Below are 16,274 nucleotides of genomic sequence, written 5' to 3'. Positions count from 1 at the left end.
AGGTACATATGGTTGCCAGGTTAAAATGTTAAAATCAGCAATATATGTTATATGTTTTCTTTAACGTATACATCTATCCCTACTGGGTGTCAAAAAAGTCTATGTAATTTCATGCAATTAATAAGTTGTGCTTGAATGGGTTGATTATGTTCCTGAAAGAAATGCTGCAATAGTAAGCATTGTTTAAGGGTGATTGGAGGATGATTCACCACATCACATTACCACGTTGTTTATCATCTTAATTAAAAAAATATAGGATGCAAACGACATGTGTGTCAAGGGTGCACACATAAATAGAAACATAAAACAATTAAATATTCATAATAATAAGAAAAATCGATAATTGTGTTATCTTATCATGCTCGTACCCTACTTATCTGGCAACCCCGTGGCCTTCAGACGGCCGAGCCTCCATCCTGGCATTTGCCTTCATCCTGGTCCCCTCGAAGTCCCCGGACCAAAAACAGGAAGTAAGTAGCCAAATCAAAACTAAAATCCACTTTCTGTTTGGGATCTGAAGCAGAGCAGCTTTATACATACGCTCGGGTCGGAAGAATTGACTACCAAACCGCAGATATGTCGACATGATCAATAGCACACAATCGCCATAAGCATCACCTTGTGCAATAACATGGCGTCGCTGTTTTCATTTCGTCTTCTTTCATTTAGCCGGCTGGCTACTTGGATGACAATTGTTAGTGTGGTATAGCAGTATTTACATTTGGACGTGATACATCTAGATAAATACACGATTTTGCTGCACAATGGCAATAGCAAAAAAACACGATGTTGATGTTTTAGACCTACATAAAGTTACAATCTAGTATTTCACTTCCATCCGCAGCAATCCATTCAATAACTGCTCTATTATTGGTTGAATATTTTCTACTCGGAATAAAACCCTTTTTAAAGATATTAAAAAGCGTAACTCGCCCTACGTTTCATCCGAAATATCCATTTCAAACTAAGTCTGCTCTTAATAACTGAATGCAAACACAAAAAATATTAACTTCTATGAAGGTGGCAAAGTATTATTTCAGGTTTGCAAGGTTAGGGTTAGTTATACAATCATTATGTTTATGATCGTCATTGAAGGTATTATTCACCATTCCAGTAAAACAAAACACACCAAAACAAACAGTCACTCACATTAGATTGATATTAGGGGTGTCAATATTATTTTATAAATTAGCTTACAATTGCAATTATCATATGCTTAACCACAATCCTATCTCTGGGAATACGTTGATCAGTGTCTAGCTCATCTAACATATTGGTAAAAAATCCCCATCTCATTCTTAAAGTGGACCCAGTGTCATCAGTTTATGATGATGTCATCACTTAGATTTATCTTCTCTGTTGCTAGGTGAACTATGAGCGCGGAGGCGGAGGAAATAACGCTACAGACGGTCAACTCTGTCACGCTGACCCGGGACAGCGATGGGAGCCTCATACTGCACTGCCCTCCTATTGGTGACACACACACACACACACACACACACACACACACACACACACACACACACACACACACACACACACACACACACACATATTTTTCGTAGCTTTTCTTAGAATAAGTTGAACATATATTCATATTAATTGATTTGCTATTATATTAATTTGTTGGACAGTAAATACAAAATAATATAATAATACAATATAATAGTAATGATGACAGTTATATTGCCGTGATTGTATTTGCTATCGTCATTTCGGCTCTGTGGAAATAATGTGTGTCTGTGTGTGTAGACGAGGCTTCTGAGCCTCTTCAGAAGAAGATCCGCCTGACCACAGACGAGCTGGAGGACTCGGAGGAAGCACAGTTCACTGTGGTCAGCCAACCTCGTGAGAAACACACTATCTTTCATAACCTACGAATCGAGGGATTCGTACAGATGTTCACATCACTTGAAAAGTAATTTGATCGTGCTTTACATATTCTAAGAAGCAGCTTGATAGGGGCTTTCAACTGGAAAATGTCCATTGGTCTGGTTTTCACATGAAGGTAACATAAAGGTAAAAGTAAAGGTATAAACTCTCAGCAGCTGTATAATGATGTTTTTTTAGGGAAGACGCCCTTATCATTCCTTGTATTAAGGAATGAATATGTTTAATGGGCTCTACTGTAATCAATATTGTGAGGACTTGAGGACTGAAGCCTGATTGTAACACAATAAGATGTATTTCCAATTTGCTGAGAATAAATCCAATAACATAAGTCTGTCTATCCGTCTGGCTCTGTCCCTCGGTCCTCCATCCCCAAGTGTCAGAGAATGACGAGAGCTTTGAGTTGACCATGACCGCCACGGCAGACAGTGACCTCACGGAGGGGAGCGTAGCGCAGATTCAGGTACGTGGAAGCCAAGCAGCTAGGCTGAGTAGCTTTTTTTTTTGGTGTTTGCTCTCTTATTTGTCCCAAATAAAAAAAATAAGGTAGCTTTAAATGTATTGGTGGAATTTGGTCTCGTGTGTGTGTGTGTGTGTGTGTGTGTGTGTGTGTGTGTGTGTGTGTGTGTGTGTGTGTGTGTGTGTGTGTGTGTGTGTGTGTGTGTGTGTGTGTGTGTGTGTGTGTGTGTGTGTGTGTGTGTAGATCCTGCAGGTAGAAGCAGAGTCCCTGCCTTCTCAGGAGAAGAGCAGCGATGACGTGTCGCCCGTCAGCCAGGCCTGGTTCACCACAAAGGAGGACAAGGACACGCTGGCCAATAAAGGTAAACACACACAAATACACACAGTGTGTCTTACTAGAGTGGTAGCATTGTACTGTGGTTTGATCCCTGATATCACCAGCCTACTCTTACTTGCTTTGCTCCTCAATGACATTATGTAAGATCCACTGTAAGTCACTTTGGATACCAGGGTCTAAAAATTATGGTCTAAATTACTTTGAATTAGTAAGAATGACCATCTGTTTTATTTATTCTTAAATGTGTATACCGGTATATATATTTTTTTTTCTAGTCCCTTCATTTCGAAATAGACCAGACAGATCTGCAGGGTGGGTTCTTTTAAAGACGGATGAACCGTCGGTCGAAGAAACTCAATGTGTGTTTTGCGTTGTGTAGGCCACACGTGGAAGCAGGGCATGTGGTCCAAGGAGGAGGTTGAAATCCTCATGAGCAACATCGCGCGCTACGTGAAGGTAGGCCGGGCGTTCTGAGGACCCAACATTGGGAGGTTTGGGAATAAAAGATGGCGGCCTCATGTCTTCTTCAAGGAAAAAATTATTTCAATAGCCGTGGATATACATTTGATAAAGTAAAGTATTGTTTTTCTTTATTAAAAATGTTCTAAATAATCCTATTATTGTGATGTTTGGCCATGTAATTGACCTCTCTGTCTTTAGTTTTTAATTGTTTCTATACCACCAAAGAACCGGAATTACGTATTTCATCAATCAATTATTTAACCCAGTCTTGTCAATCCTACCAAATAATAATGTTATTGTCATTAATCAAGGTGTGTGTGTGTGTGTGTGTGTGTGTGTGTGTGTGTCTGTGCGTGTGTGCGTGCGTGCGTGCGCGTCACAGAACCGTGGCATGGAGGACCCGGCGGAGATCATCTTTGAGATGTCCAAGGAGGAGCGGAAGGACTTCTACCGCAGCGTGGCCTGGGGGCTGAACCGGCCGCTGTTCGCCGTGTACCGCCGCGTGCTGCGCATGTACGACAACAGCAACCACGTGGGCAAGTAAGTGTTCGGCGCTCGGAGCGGCGGGGGGCTTCGGCGTGCGCGGTTTGCCGGGTGTTTGAGTCAGAGAAGCTGGGGCCAGGATGACAGAAATACCTAGAAACTGGGAGCGCCCCGGTGACGCACCGGGTAGAGCGCGGAACACTAAGGCCCATCCTGAACGCAGCGACCCGGGTCTGAATCCTAACCGTGGACCTTTGCTTCATGTCCTCCCCTCTATCTCCCATACCGTCCTCTCTTTCTCATTCTATAGTAAAGCATAAAAATAAATCAAAGACTTAAAAACAAAGACATACCTAGAAAGTGTGGCGGTGTTCATTTGCATCTCCGACAGTTGGACAGTTGGTCCGTTTAGTCTGTGCCCCGTTGCTACTGGAGTACAGGAGATCTAACGGCTGCACTTTCTGTCCCCTCCTCTCTCCCGGAAGGTACACCCACGGAGAGATCGAGAAACTAAAAACGTGAGTGGCGGCTTTTATATCTCTGCTTTAATGCCAAATGTCAGATCCGAAATATGTGTTTGTACTTGATGTACTTTGTCACATTCACATTAATCAGTCTAAATTAGGGGTGTGTGTGTGTGTGTGTGTGTGTGTGTGTGTGTGTGTGTGTGTGTGTGTGTGTGTGTGTGTGTGTGTGTGTGTGTGTGTGTGTGTGTGTGTGTGTGTGTGTGTGTGTGTGTGTGTGTGTGTGTGTGTGTGTGTGTGTCCCAGGCTGAGGAAGAAGCACGGTAACGACTGGGCCACCATCGGGGCGGTACTGGGCCGCAGTGCCTCGTCCGTCAAGGACCGCTGTCGGCTGATGAAGGACACCTGCAACACGGGTACACACTCACTCACTCTCTCACTCCTCTCCTCACCAACTGGGTATGGGTACACACTAGGGCTGTTCGATTATGGAAAGAAAATCATAATCACGATTATTTTGGTCAATTTTGAAATCACGATTATTCAAACAATAATCTCTTGGTTTGAAAACAAGATGCATTTATTCAGCATTTCTCTCCAAAATAAACAATTTGTAACTGACAACTTGAATTGTCCCCTTCAAAAATTACACAAAATGTTCAAGTAGAAAACGGTCCAATCGAAAATACTGTACAAAATTGTATCCAGCTGTTCTATTTCTAACATTTTATGAATAAAACAAATACAATTGAAAAAAATCATATATACCGTATATATATATATATATATATATATATATATATATCCAGGCAAGTGGAGCGAGGAGGAGGAGCGGCGGCTGGCCGAGGTGGTGTACGAGATGGCCGGGGTGTCGCCGGGCGTGGCCGTCACCGGGGGCGTGTCCTGGGCCTCGGTGGCGGAGCGGGTGCGCTCGCGCTCGGAGAAGCAGTGCCGCTCCAAGTGGCTCAACTACCTCAACTGGAAGCACAGCGGGGGAACCGAGTGGACCAAGGAGGACGACCTGGGCCTGGTGCGCAGGTACGGGTGGGGGGCAAACCTGGGTGGGTTGGGTGGGCTGGGGCACACCTGGGCGGGCGGGGGGGGGGGGGGGGGGGGGTGCATGACTAAGTGGGTTTTTTGGGGCACACCTGGGGGGTAGGGGGGGGTTCACACGTGGGAAGATGGGTGCACACCGAATTCAAGTTCATTTTATGTGTCAGATTAAACATGCTGTGTGTGTGTGTGTGTGTGTGTGTGTGTGTGTGTGTGTGTGTGTGTGTGTGTGTGTGTGTGTGTGTGTGTGTGTGTGTGTGTGTGTGTGTGTGTGTGTGTGTGTGTGTGTGTGTGTGTGTGTGTGTGTGTGTGTGTGTGTGTGTGGCTCCCCTCCAGGATCATGGAGATGCAGGTGGAGGAGGAGAACGAGCTGCGGTGGGAGGAGCTAGCCGGGGGCTGGAGCAGCGTGCGCTCGCCTCAGTGGCTGCGCTCCAAGTGGTGGAACATCAAGAGACAAGTGTCCAATCACAAGGAGATCCCCTTCAGCCGTAAGACCGCCAGCAGCCAATCGCAATGTACCAAACATTGATGTTCTTGAAAAAAAAAATTAAAAGTAGCAAAAGGTTTTCGTTGTTTGTGAACGTTTTTATTCTGAGTTGTCCTTATATTAACCGTGACTTGGAGATAAACTGCTAACTTTATTTCACATTGTGTGGGTAATGGTTTGAGTGTCTGTTTTTTATGTATGTGTGTCAATAACGCCATATGGGAAAGGGAATCTTGTTTCATTCTCGGATAGAAAATACAACTTGAAAGGCAGCACGGAATTTTTTCCCTGATCCGTCTGTCTCTCTTCCTTCTGTCTCTCTGTGTCTCTCTCTCTGTCTCCCCCCCTCCCCCCCAGTCCTACTGGAAGTCCTGCAGGACCTGATGGAGTCCTCCCAGGCCAACGCCGGCACGGGGAGTCCCGCCTCCTCGGCCGCGCTGCGAGTGGCGCGATTGGACGAGAGCGGCGGCGGTGCCGTCGGCGGGGACGACGGGGCGTCGGCGAGCTCGGTGGCAGCGCTGCAGATCCCGGTCCAGATCCCCCTACAGATCACACACCTGGGTGGGTCCGCGTCGCGCGCTCCCAAACGTCAAAAGGCGACACTAGCCACCACCAGGTGTGAGTGTGGTTAGCCGGTACGAGCCGTTTTGAAAACGGGCCTCTTCTGACATCACAGGTGGGCGTGTCCACCTGTGTGACGGATAGATGAGCCAGATGTGCTACAGTCCACTGGGTAGGGCTGGTAGACTGATGTATCCAGCACACATCTAGGTGGACACGCCCTCTTGTGATGTCATAAGAGGCAGATTTTCAAAACTGCTTGTAACGGCTAATCCCACTTGCACCTGGCGGTATAATATGTCACCCTTATTGAGCTATTTATATTCATGAGCTCAATTGCTGTTGAGCTAATGTGTTTTTTATTAAACCAGAAACATGTGTTAGGGCAACCGAAAGCTTGTAGTGGTTTTATCGTTGCTGCTTCCTTGAAGAACTGGAACTGAAGTCATCCAAAAATAATCCCAGATAAAACCTTTTTTTTTAGTTATGAAGTGAAATTGTTTTCTGTGTGTTTTGGGTTTCAACATCTTCTAACTGGCTAAATGTAAACACAACAGTGTTAAGCAGATCCACTGAACAGAATGAACGAATCGTCCTGAATGACATAATTTACCTGCCAGGTCAGAGATACCCCTACTTTCTTAGTCATAATCCCCCCCCCCCCCCCATCCCCTCAGACGGCTCTGCTGCCCCCGGCGACGGAGACACCATCACCCTGAACACCGGAGCCCTGCAGACCTTCGAGATCCTACCGGTGAACACGTGCACACACACACGCAAACGCACACACGTTACAGTTGCATAGTGCAGGTTTCACTGTGGTCTACGGGAAACGATGAAACTCCTCATTATTAATTCACAGCCTAAGTGGTGGTGGATGACCCAACCCAGTGAGATGCTGATATTAGGTTCTCTCTATCTCCCTCATGGCATGGAAAATGCCATTCAACCTGCCCAAACACAAACGTAAAATAGATAAATAAAAGGTAAAATATAGTTTGAAAAAAAAAGTGTATATATATATATATATATAATACAAATATAATACAAATATCAATGATTTATATACAGTGAAAAAGAACATTCATAATTGATTATCATTATTAATGAATGAATCTCTCTCTCTTTCTCCCTTTAGTCGTTTCACCTGCAGCCCACCGGCACGCCCGGGACCTACTACCTCCAGACCACGTCCAATCAGGGCCTCAGTCTGTCCACCAGCCAGGGCCTGCCTCTCGGCCTGGGCAGCAACAGCACCGTCACCCTGACCACAAGCTCCTCGCCCTCCTCGCCTGAGCACCAGATCATCCTACACAGCCTGTCCGTAAGTGTCTGCCTGTCTGTCTGTCTGTCTGTGTCTGTCTGTCTGTCTGTCTGTCTGTCTGTCTGTCATGAACTTTTTATTTCGTCGCAGGCGGAGGGCCTCTGCTCCAGCGACGGGGTCATCATCCAGACGGTGACCTCTGACCCCTCCTCCTCGGACCCCCTCGGCCAATCACAGCTGATTGTGGAGACGGCGGGACAGGAACAGGAGGTGGGGCTTGAGGCCTCCAGCCTCCTCGTTGGTGATGAGTGTGTTTCATCGGAGGCTCAGCCAATGACAGACGGCTTTGCTGACAAGGTAGCGACTATGATTGGCTGTTTTTCTACCACTATACGTTAACTTCGAACCTTGAACAATAAGTGCTTTCAAAGGAATCGGATCAAAATAACATTCATCATATTTATAGATAATGTATTGTATTGATGGAGAATATTCGGTGCAATGTCTGCTTCAGGTCCTGAGCTCCACGTCTGTTGAGGAGACCTCTGCCCTTGCCCCCGGCAGCACTGTGCTGATCGTCTCTGCACCCATCAGCAGCACACTGACGGGTAAAACACACAAGCACAGACACGCGTGTACAACCGCACGCACGCACTAACACATACACGCCAGTGTTTGGCTGAGGACCGCTTGGCTATCGACTGGTTGAACATGAGATCATCCTTGGACCTGCTGGTTTAAGACGCATCAAAAGTAGAACGTCATTTTCCATAAAGCCAGTTATGGAAACCACTAATGCAATATCTTATCAAACTAACTTCAATATTGTGATGGTATCCTTTACCTCCAACAAACACAAACACTGTTCTTGTTCACTTCATGCACTCGCTCGCTCGCTTCTTCGCTCAATGTTTGTTTCCGGGCTTTTCTCCCGTCGTCAGATCCGATCCTGGAGAACCAGGAAGGATCAGACTGAGTGGCGTGGCGGGGGTGGACACCCCCGTTCCGCTGACACCTCAACACCAGACCTGACTGAAGACGAGAGGTTGTCTCCCACCCCCCCCCACAAACAAAAGAAACTCAGGAGTCATCCGAATTCACTACATTTCCTTTCTACTATTTCATTTGGGTTTTTTTCCCCAGCATAGCAAAGTAACCAAGCTTCACAACTGAAACCCCATTGGGAAGCAATGTTATTGCTAGCACCTGATAAACACTTGCCATGTCGCTAAATCAGGTCACCAGTAGCCCTAACCCTGTCTCCATACGTATTTATAGCTTTAAGTTAACGCCAACCATTTCTTAACGATTCTTCCTTTCTCTTTTTCATTATTTCTATGAAGTTGCAAAAACATACAACTTTTATTAGCGTTGATAGACTCGGGTGCTAATAGCGTACTATTTTGCTTAAGGTATTGAGTGATCCGTTCAATTGGAAATGTTGTTTACATTGATTGACATGGACTTGGACGTGTGTTTTTTTTGACGATTAATGTTATTCTTAATCTAAGACTGCATTTCTACGAAGGTGTTCATATAGTGTTGCTTATGGAATTATTCCATTTATAATCCCCCTTTTCATGTTTCTAGTCTGAAGACTTTAGTTCAGGTTGGTTAAGGGTTATTTTTGTCTTCATACATGTCTCTGAATATAAATACTTTTGGAATAATCTGGATTCAGGGTTAAACGTCAAGTGTTGTCTCAATCCTGCTATATTCATCAGAACATTGCAGTCCATGTTAACGTATTCTGAATAAGGGCAGGACGCTAATGTGATCATGAATTGAATATCCATCAAGAATCCACGTTACTCAATCCAACTGAGGGACATGAAGTATATAGCAATTTTAGGCAGACTGTTTTGACCATTTTAGGGTTAGAAAGTGTCATGTAATCAATTGAGAAATCATGATAAGGTCTTGATTTATGACCCAGTCTTAAATTGACACAGGGAGTAGAAACATTCCATGACAGTTGGGTAAGAACAAATTAAAAGGTTGCTGGTTCAACACCACCAACTGTTGAAGTTCCTATGAGTGAGTTAAAATCATTATGTATTTATGTATGTCCCTGTGTGTGTGTGTGTGTAATATATAAATAGAAAATGCATAGGATTTTTTTACATGGTCCCTAAACAGGCATGTGCCTAGAATGCCTAGTTTGTCTAGGTTAGTTCTTGTTGCATTACGAAACAAGTGATTTATCACCTTTGACCTAACCCCACAAGTGTATGGCTGATGAACTTGCATAGCTAGCGGTGAGGACTAGATAGTAAGTGTTACAGAACAAATTTACTTTTACATTTTTTTGGACACATGTATTTGACGTATTTCTAATGGGATGAAACAACAAATATTGGGAAAATGTGGAAGTGTTAGGAATTTGTGTATGGAATTGTTTGGCAGGTACACCAGCATGATGTACAATACAACAATACATTGATGGAAACCTGAGAACTGTAATACAAAACTGGGAATAAGTGATAATTCAACAAGCTGAATTTTAAGGCTGAGAAGAAAAGATTTGGTCACTGGAGATCAGAAATAATGTGGTATATAAAATACACTAGGGGGACAACTTGGTCAACTTTCAAAAATATATATTCTGGCAAACATACAAGCATAGCGTTACACCCTTTTTGTTACTATAAAAAAATGTTTTCAGAATACAAATGCCCTTAAAAATAACTTAACTAAGCTCCAATGCTGACAAACCTATTGCCACTGACCAAAAGACCACATTTGGTTCAGAAACATTGGCTCCTATCATTAATGCATTACCATATCAAACCACTACAGGTCATCCTAACCCTTTTCTTTTTTTTTGCAACAGCCAGTGGTCATTTGAGTTGCTTGTGCACGTGCAGACTCAAGGAACATTTGCTGCAAGTTAGTCTCGCACCTAGGTGTCAACACCAGTGACGAAAACATTGGCAGAAAAACAAGTCCATGTGAAACTGTTTTGTATAATAAAGAATGAGTTTTATTGTGTCACTTCGTTGAGGTCTTGTGCTTCCTACATGGAATATTATCTTACAATATTTAGAAGACCAAAAAGTGTTGAGTTAAAAACACAGGGTACAGGAGTCTTAATTCCATAAAATGTCGAGTAGAAAGCAGCACATGGTTTCTGACAATCCCTAGGTCGTTGTGTCTTCTGATGGTTCCCCATTTGAATCAAACTTAAGATTGGCCACTGATGGCCTTGTGGCAGAACGTTTATCACTGAACAGAACATTGGTGAGAATAACATGCTGATTTGGTCCTAGACTTATAAAGTCTAACTTGTGATAAAACATGTACGGTTAGCACAGAATTTGCAAAGATTTTTGCAAAGGAAACATTGACATGATTAAATGATATATTTGCTACGGTGCTCTTCAGGGCTGTTAATTTCAAATCATAGGTAGCATTCACGGTCTTCATATTCAAATTTCCTCAAACAAATCCATCTTTATTTTGGCTTTACCAATTGGTAGGTAAAGGTTACCACTTGCCTAAGAACAAATTATTTTGGTCAGGGTTTCCACATTGTTCACATTAGTGTATTGAAATGCAAAAGTAGAAAATCTAATTGAAGTACTTCCGAAAAACAAATTAACATTTGCATTGATTTGAAGCATTACAACATGAAGGTGTATCATGACGTCCAGGTGTGCTTTGGCTAACCAAGGCACACATCATAGATGTGTCCTTTGAGCATATCCTTCATATTCAGGTAGACTATCTTAAGAAACAAAGCGGGAGTCTGGGTTATTCCTAAGCACCCAACTGTCCACTGCTCCGAATAAATCCTGTGGGACCACATTTATTAATATTTTAATATCAAGAATGTGACTAGGAGCAATACAGCCACATACACAAAGAGAAATATGGCAATATATATATATGTATATCAAGTGAAGTGCAAAAAATAGATTGATCTGATCATGGAGATCGCAAAATATGGAGCAGAGCTCTGTAATCGATCCTTCAAGACCCTGTGAAATGCAGCTTTACTTAAAGATGACTGGGATGGGATGTGTATGGGTTCCTTTACTTCATAATGATCATTGGTGCTACAGTGTGCACAGATGCAGTGCTTTGGCCTGAGTGAGAGAAGGTTATAAAGAGCTTGGGGGTGGACATGCACGCTCCTATGGCTAAAATAACATACGTGTTGGGCACAGCTTCCGTTTGGTGCAAGCATTGGCAGCCAACGTAATATGGCATGTGCACCATTGGAAAGATTAATTAGATACATTTATGATTATGGGACAGGAATAAGAATACATTATGTAGAATGTACCCTGTATCTTATCTGTTGCAATGGGAAGAACAGACGGCCTCCATGTAAAATTAGAAATGAGAACCGGAAGACTATATGTCTATCTTTAGCTAGTGTGCTATAACAGTACCAAAGAAATACTCCTTCACAGAGTAGTTGGACGTGTGCATAGTCATCATTTGGGGGATGAGCCATTGTGGTTTAGGGATCACAATTAAGTCTGCCAATGGGATTTACCGTGGCACCGGCGATGCCTCTAGAGTCTGAAAGTCAGCAATGTTGACTGGATCAAGCAATACTCGACCCAGCCCTCTCAAGAGTCACCATGATCTTTAACGTGTGTCATTGTTGTAAACAGGGCTACATCTAAAACTGATGTAGACTTATATACTACACCCGCAACGGTCCCCTGGTGTAATTATGAAAGATCCTTGAAGTGCACATGATCAAGAGTCACGTGAGCTACTGTCCGCAAGTGTACTGGCCGGTACACACACACACACACACACTCACACTCACACACACACACACACACACACTCGCGCGTGCGCGGTGGTCGCGGTGTGTGCAACGCATTTAAGGCAGTGTTCCTCTCGAGTGGTCTCACCAAGTCCTTTGCTTCATTTCTTTTCAGTTTCCCCCTGGAAAAATGGAATTGGTCATTTGGAACCGCCAGGTTTCTCAGAATGCAGAGGGGGTATTTTATCCTTTGGTTCCATTGGTAGACATCACGGTTAACGTTGGAGACCTTCCACCAAGTAAACCACCTGAATGTTCTACCCTTCACCCATCCATTGCCTTGACCCCCTTATTGCTGCGTGTGCGTGCCCGCCCATCTGTGGGGTCCATGGGTCCCACTTAAGAGCCACACCTACGTGACCCCGTGGAAGTAGAGGTTGGCACACAGGCACAGCAGCACGATGGAGGCCAGCTTGTAGTAGATTAGCTTCCTGAACTTGGGCTCCAGATCCCCTTGGCGGTACCAGAAGATCTGGGCAGGGAGAGACCAGGGAAAGAGCATTCATTGATTAAGGGATGAAGAGGGAAGGAGGGTGAACAAAAAAAATACAGAAAGGAAGCATTGATTATAGAAGGTTTGCTTATGTACAAAATGCAGTCGACAATGAAGTGAGTGAGTGATTGAGAGAGAGAGACATGTGAGTGTGTTCCTCACCAGCAGTAACGTAGAGCCGCAGATCAGAAGAATACAAGCCGCAAAGAAAATGTTGAGAGCCCTCGGGGGAAGCGATGGGAACACAAAAGAACTGATGACAGTCACCTACGACAGCAGGAAATAAATCCACCATGGAGGTTATTATCAAAGCAGGAATGGTCCACTTTGTTCAGCCAGTCTGTCCACTAACACCAGTCACAGCAATTCCTGTCACTGCCATTGTTAAAGATAAGTATGAGTGACAGATAGATAGACGATACTGTTAAAAAATGTTATTGTTTTTTTTATATTTGTTTGAGTGCTGCAACATTCTGTTCGCCAGAGAGGGATAATTTTAGCACCGTCATTTAAAATTATTGCATTGAATCAATATTTTCGGAATTGAATCATGAGGTGCCAAGAGATTCCCACCCCTACTATTTTTAAAGAACCTACAATTTTCCGAGCTGAAACGCAAAATATTCGAACAATATTTAGCTGCAAGCCACGGCATAATCCTATTGGATACTTCCATCAGCCGAGGCCGGTCCCGGCAGGGCCCTTGGAAGTGATGACGGGAGAGAGAGGACTCACCAGGACAAACAGAGTAGTGACTCCACCCACACCAACGTTGATGATCCGATCCTGAAGGCAAAAGAGGCCAACAGAAGCAGTTGAGCTTGTGATCACACACACACACACACACACACACACACACACACACACACACACACACACACACACACACACACACACACACACACACACACACACACACACACACGCACACGCACACGCACACACACGCACGCACACGCACACGCACACACACACAGACAGTCACATGCATGCAGATGGGACACAATAGACAATCCAGGGCTGTTATTGAGAAACACATCCGGCGCCTCCACCATCACCACCACCCAGACATCCACACACCCACCCCCGAAGTCCTCGCTCTTACCCAGGCCGATGTCTCCCCGAACAGGGGCCTGTTGTCCAGGCCACTGGTTCCGTAGGTCCTACCGCTGAAGTCATCCATGGCTGTCAGACGAGACGGCGCCGACCTCCCCGACCCAACACTTCAGCTCCTCCTCCTCCTCCCCATGGACAGGGTGACGGCGACGGCGACGGGAGCCGCTACTCGAGCTTCATGCTAGCGGCGATCCGCATGCCGTTTGGTGACGGACACCCCCGCGCCGCCGCACCATGGGCGTCCCGAAATAACGGCGACGTCAACAGACCACTCGGGGTGACGTCATGGCGATGGAGGGGGACAGGGGGGGGGGGGAAGGGGGGAGGGGTTGGCGGGCGGCTGGGTCCTTTACCTATGTGGGGGATGAGGGCAAGAGTGAGCATACACTGCAGTTCATGCAAGAGAGATCGCCATGCGACGCACGTCTGCATTTTTTTTCCATCTTGCGTCAGTAACCCATTGTGAGGCCAGGTGTGAAGCAACACAAGGTTATCAGTTAGGCTGTTTTGGCAAATCAAAACATACGTCACCCAAGTCATGCGATCTCACACAAATCTGTTAAGGACGACAAAGGAAGGTATGTCGAAGTCACGATGGGCCTAGCCAACAAGCTTAGTATCGAATCAGGAAGTATCCAAAGTCAAAATCCAGATTAACTTTTACTTCCTCTTGTTGAATATATTCACACTTTCTATAGCCCTAATTCATCATTGGTCTTGGAGCAGAAATTGTAACTGGGTTATTGACATCTGCCTAACCTTTTTCAGCTTATATCGCACTGCAATGCGTTTGTGCATCTCGCAGATCTTTCCTGAATGGATGTATAAAAATATTTTTTACATGTTTTACTTTTCCATCCAAAACACAAATTAAATGGGTCGATTTGTCATCACCGAACAATATGAGAGTACCAGTAGTTGCCTCAGAGTAGGCAACTAAGCATGGCAAGCATGTCAAGTGTTTTATTTTATTTGGGCTGTATTGTTCATTACAACTTTACTATTTCTTCTAATGCAGAATCACCACTTTCCAAAAGGGGAGTGTGACCATGGTTGACAGGAAAAGGAATATATAAACCGAAGAGTGCTCTCTCAGCAGAATCAACGCTAATACGGAAAAACAACAGCCTCATTATTGGCAGGTTAAACCTGGCCCAGAGCTACATTCCAAGGGAACCTTGTGATCCAAAAGGCGTATGAATGGAGCCCGTCGACTTACTTTACCCAAGTGGGGGAAAAGCACATCTACATTAGCCTCCATGAAATCCCCCCTCCTTATAACACAGAGGGCAAGATAAAAGGGTAAATGTAAACCTGTCAATTTGTATGATTTTGTTGATGGCTACAGTTACTGAATGTCTCCAAAAGAGATATTGGCAAAAAAGAAAAAAAAAAGCGACGGACCACCAATGTTTAAACAGCGACTGATAGGTAAACAAACCCCCCACTGTCTATCAGGTTAGCCCGGTAGGTGGATAGCTTTCCCGGCTAATGTCTGGCTGTGAATGTCCTGGAACATTGCAGATACATACATACTATGTATTCAGTCCACAAAGAACACGAGGATATTGGTCCTCTGCTGTGAAAGGGTGCGCATCAAAAGTACATTTAACACACATTTATTTTTACACGGGGACTTCCATTAGCCACCTGAACCCATCATAACCTTCTCTAGGCCACCGCTAGTGATGGCTGGTTATATGCTTAGCACGCATTTCAAGCACTTCCAGCTATCGGGGCAGAGTATGAACAAACCTATGGGTTGTTGTGTCTTACTCACCCGCTGTGTGCTGATCTTTCTCTCTGTCTGTCTGTCCAAGTGGTTCCCCGATGATACTGGTGCTGTGGTCGTAGCAGACCGAAGTTTGAAGACACACACAGTAGGGTCAAGTCCCCGTTAAAGGGAACGGTCCGGGACAGCTCCAAGCTGCTAAAAGGCGAGTGCGGTTAATTGTGAGCCGATAATAAACGCTCAGGACTGTTGGCAGGAAAGGGCTACAGAGTGAACAGAGTTCATTTAATATAGTAAAAACAGCATTTTTGTCACGATCTCTTCATACACAGAAAGAGATGAAGATTCAAGAACATTTGCCACGTTGGTACTTAAAAGTATAGGACTTTATAATGTTACCTATCTCATGTGAAGTTAAATGTGGTATTTAAGGTATAATAAGCAATTACTCACCTGCCTGTATTTTCTAACGGAACTAACGGAAGGTATCTCTCTCACTAACGTAGGGGACTAGCCTGGCCCTACGCTCAAAACTGTCAAGTGATATTCTTGTGCCCGCCCCCCAGGGGTCGATGCGGAACACGTCCTACTGTTACCATCACATGATATTAGCGTGATACATATCGATAGCCTCATAGCATAATTGCCCTATTTTAAGGTTAATCTTGTATTTAGCGTAAGAAATCG

General features: G+C 44.5%; 2 protein-coding genes and 1 long non-coding RNA gene across 3 annotated transcripts; 1 reads left to right on the top strand and 2 right to left on the bottom strand.

Moving 5' to 3' along the window:
- Positions 1-27: 27 nt before the first annotated feature.
- dmtf1 (cyclin D binding myb-like transcription factor 1) lies at positions 28-8,491 on the top strand. Its single transcript, XM_056589218.1, has 18 exons — positions 28-172; positions 400-470; positions 1,367-1,473; positions 1,753-1,848; positions 2,268-2,353; positions 2,594-2,711; positions 3,066-3,142; positions 3,531-3,688; positions 4,117-4,149; positions 4,402-4,511; positions 4,905-5,133; positions 5,485-5,636; positions 5,993-6,196; positions 6,874-6,950; positions 7,335-7,520; positions 7,611-7,817; positions 7,975-8,068; positions 8,402-8,491. Exons 3-18 carry the CDS (start codon positions 1,374-1,376, stop codon positions 8,434-8,436), a joined length of 1,962 nt encoding a protein of 653 aa, XP_056445193.1. The 5' UTR covers positions 28-172; positions 400-470; positions 1,367-1,373; the 3' UTR covers positions 8,437-8,491.
- tmem243b (transmembrane protein 243, mitochondrial b) lies at positions 8,451-14,162 on the bottom strand. Its single transcript, XM_056589223.1, has 4 exons — positions 13,845-14,162; positions 13,475-13,525; positions 12,902-13,006; positions 8,451-12,718 (listed from the first exon to the last, which is right to left on the bottom strand). Exons 1-4 carry the CDS (start codon positions 13,920-13,922, stop codon positions 12,599-12,601), a joined length of 354 nt encoding a protein of 117 aa, XP_056445198.1. The 5' UTR covers positions 13,923-14,162; the 3' UTR covers positions 8,451-12,598.
- On the bottom strand, positions 14,163-16,125 carry LOC130381564 (uncharacterized). The gene is made up of 3 exons (XR_008895436.1): positions 16,041-16,125; positions 15,636-15,785; positions 14,163-14,208 (listed from the first exon to the last, which is right to left on the bottom strand). It is a non-coding gene; the product is annotated as an uncharacterized LOC130381564 (long non-coding RNA).
- Positions 16,126-16,274: the final 149 nt, after the last annotated feature.

This window comes from Gadus chalcogrammus, chromosome 4 (genome assembly GCF_026213295.1).
Source record: "Gadus chalcogrammus isolate NIFS_2021 chromosome 4, NIFS_Gcha_1.0, whole genome shotgun sequence".
In the NCBI taxonomy this organism is placed as follows: domain Eukaryota; kingdom Metazoa; phylum Chordata; class Actinopteri; order Gadiformes; family Gadidae; genus Gadus; species Gadus chalcogrammus.
This window is presented reverse-complemented; position numbering and strand designations above follow the sequence as displayed.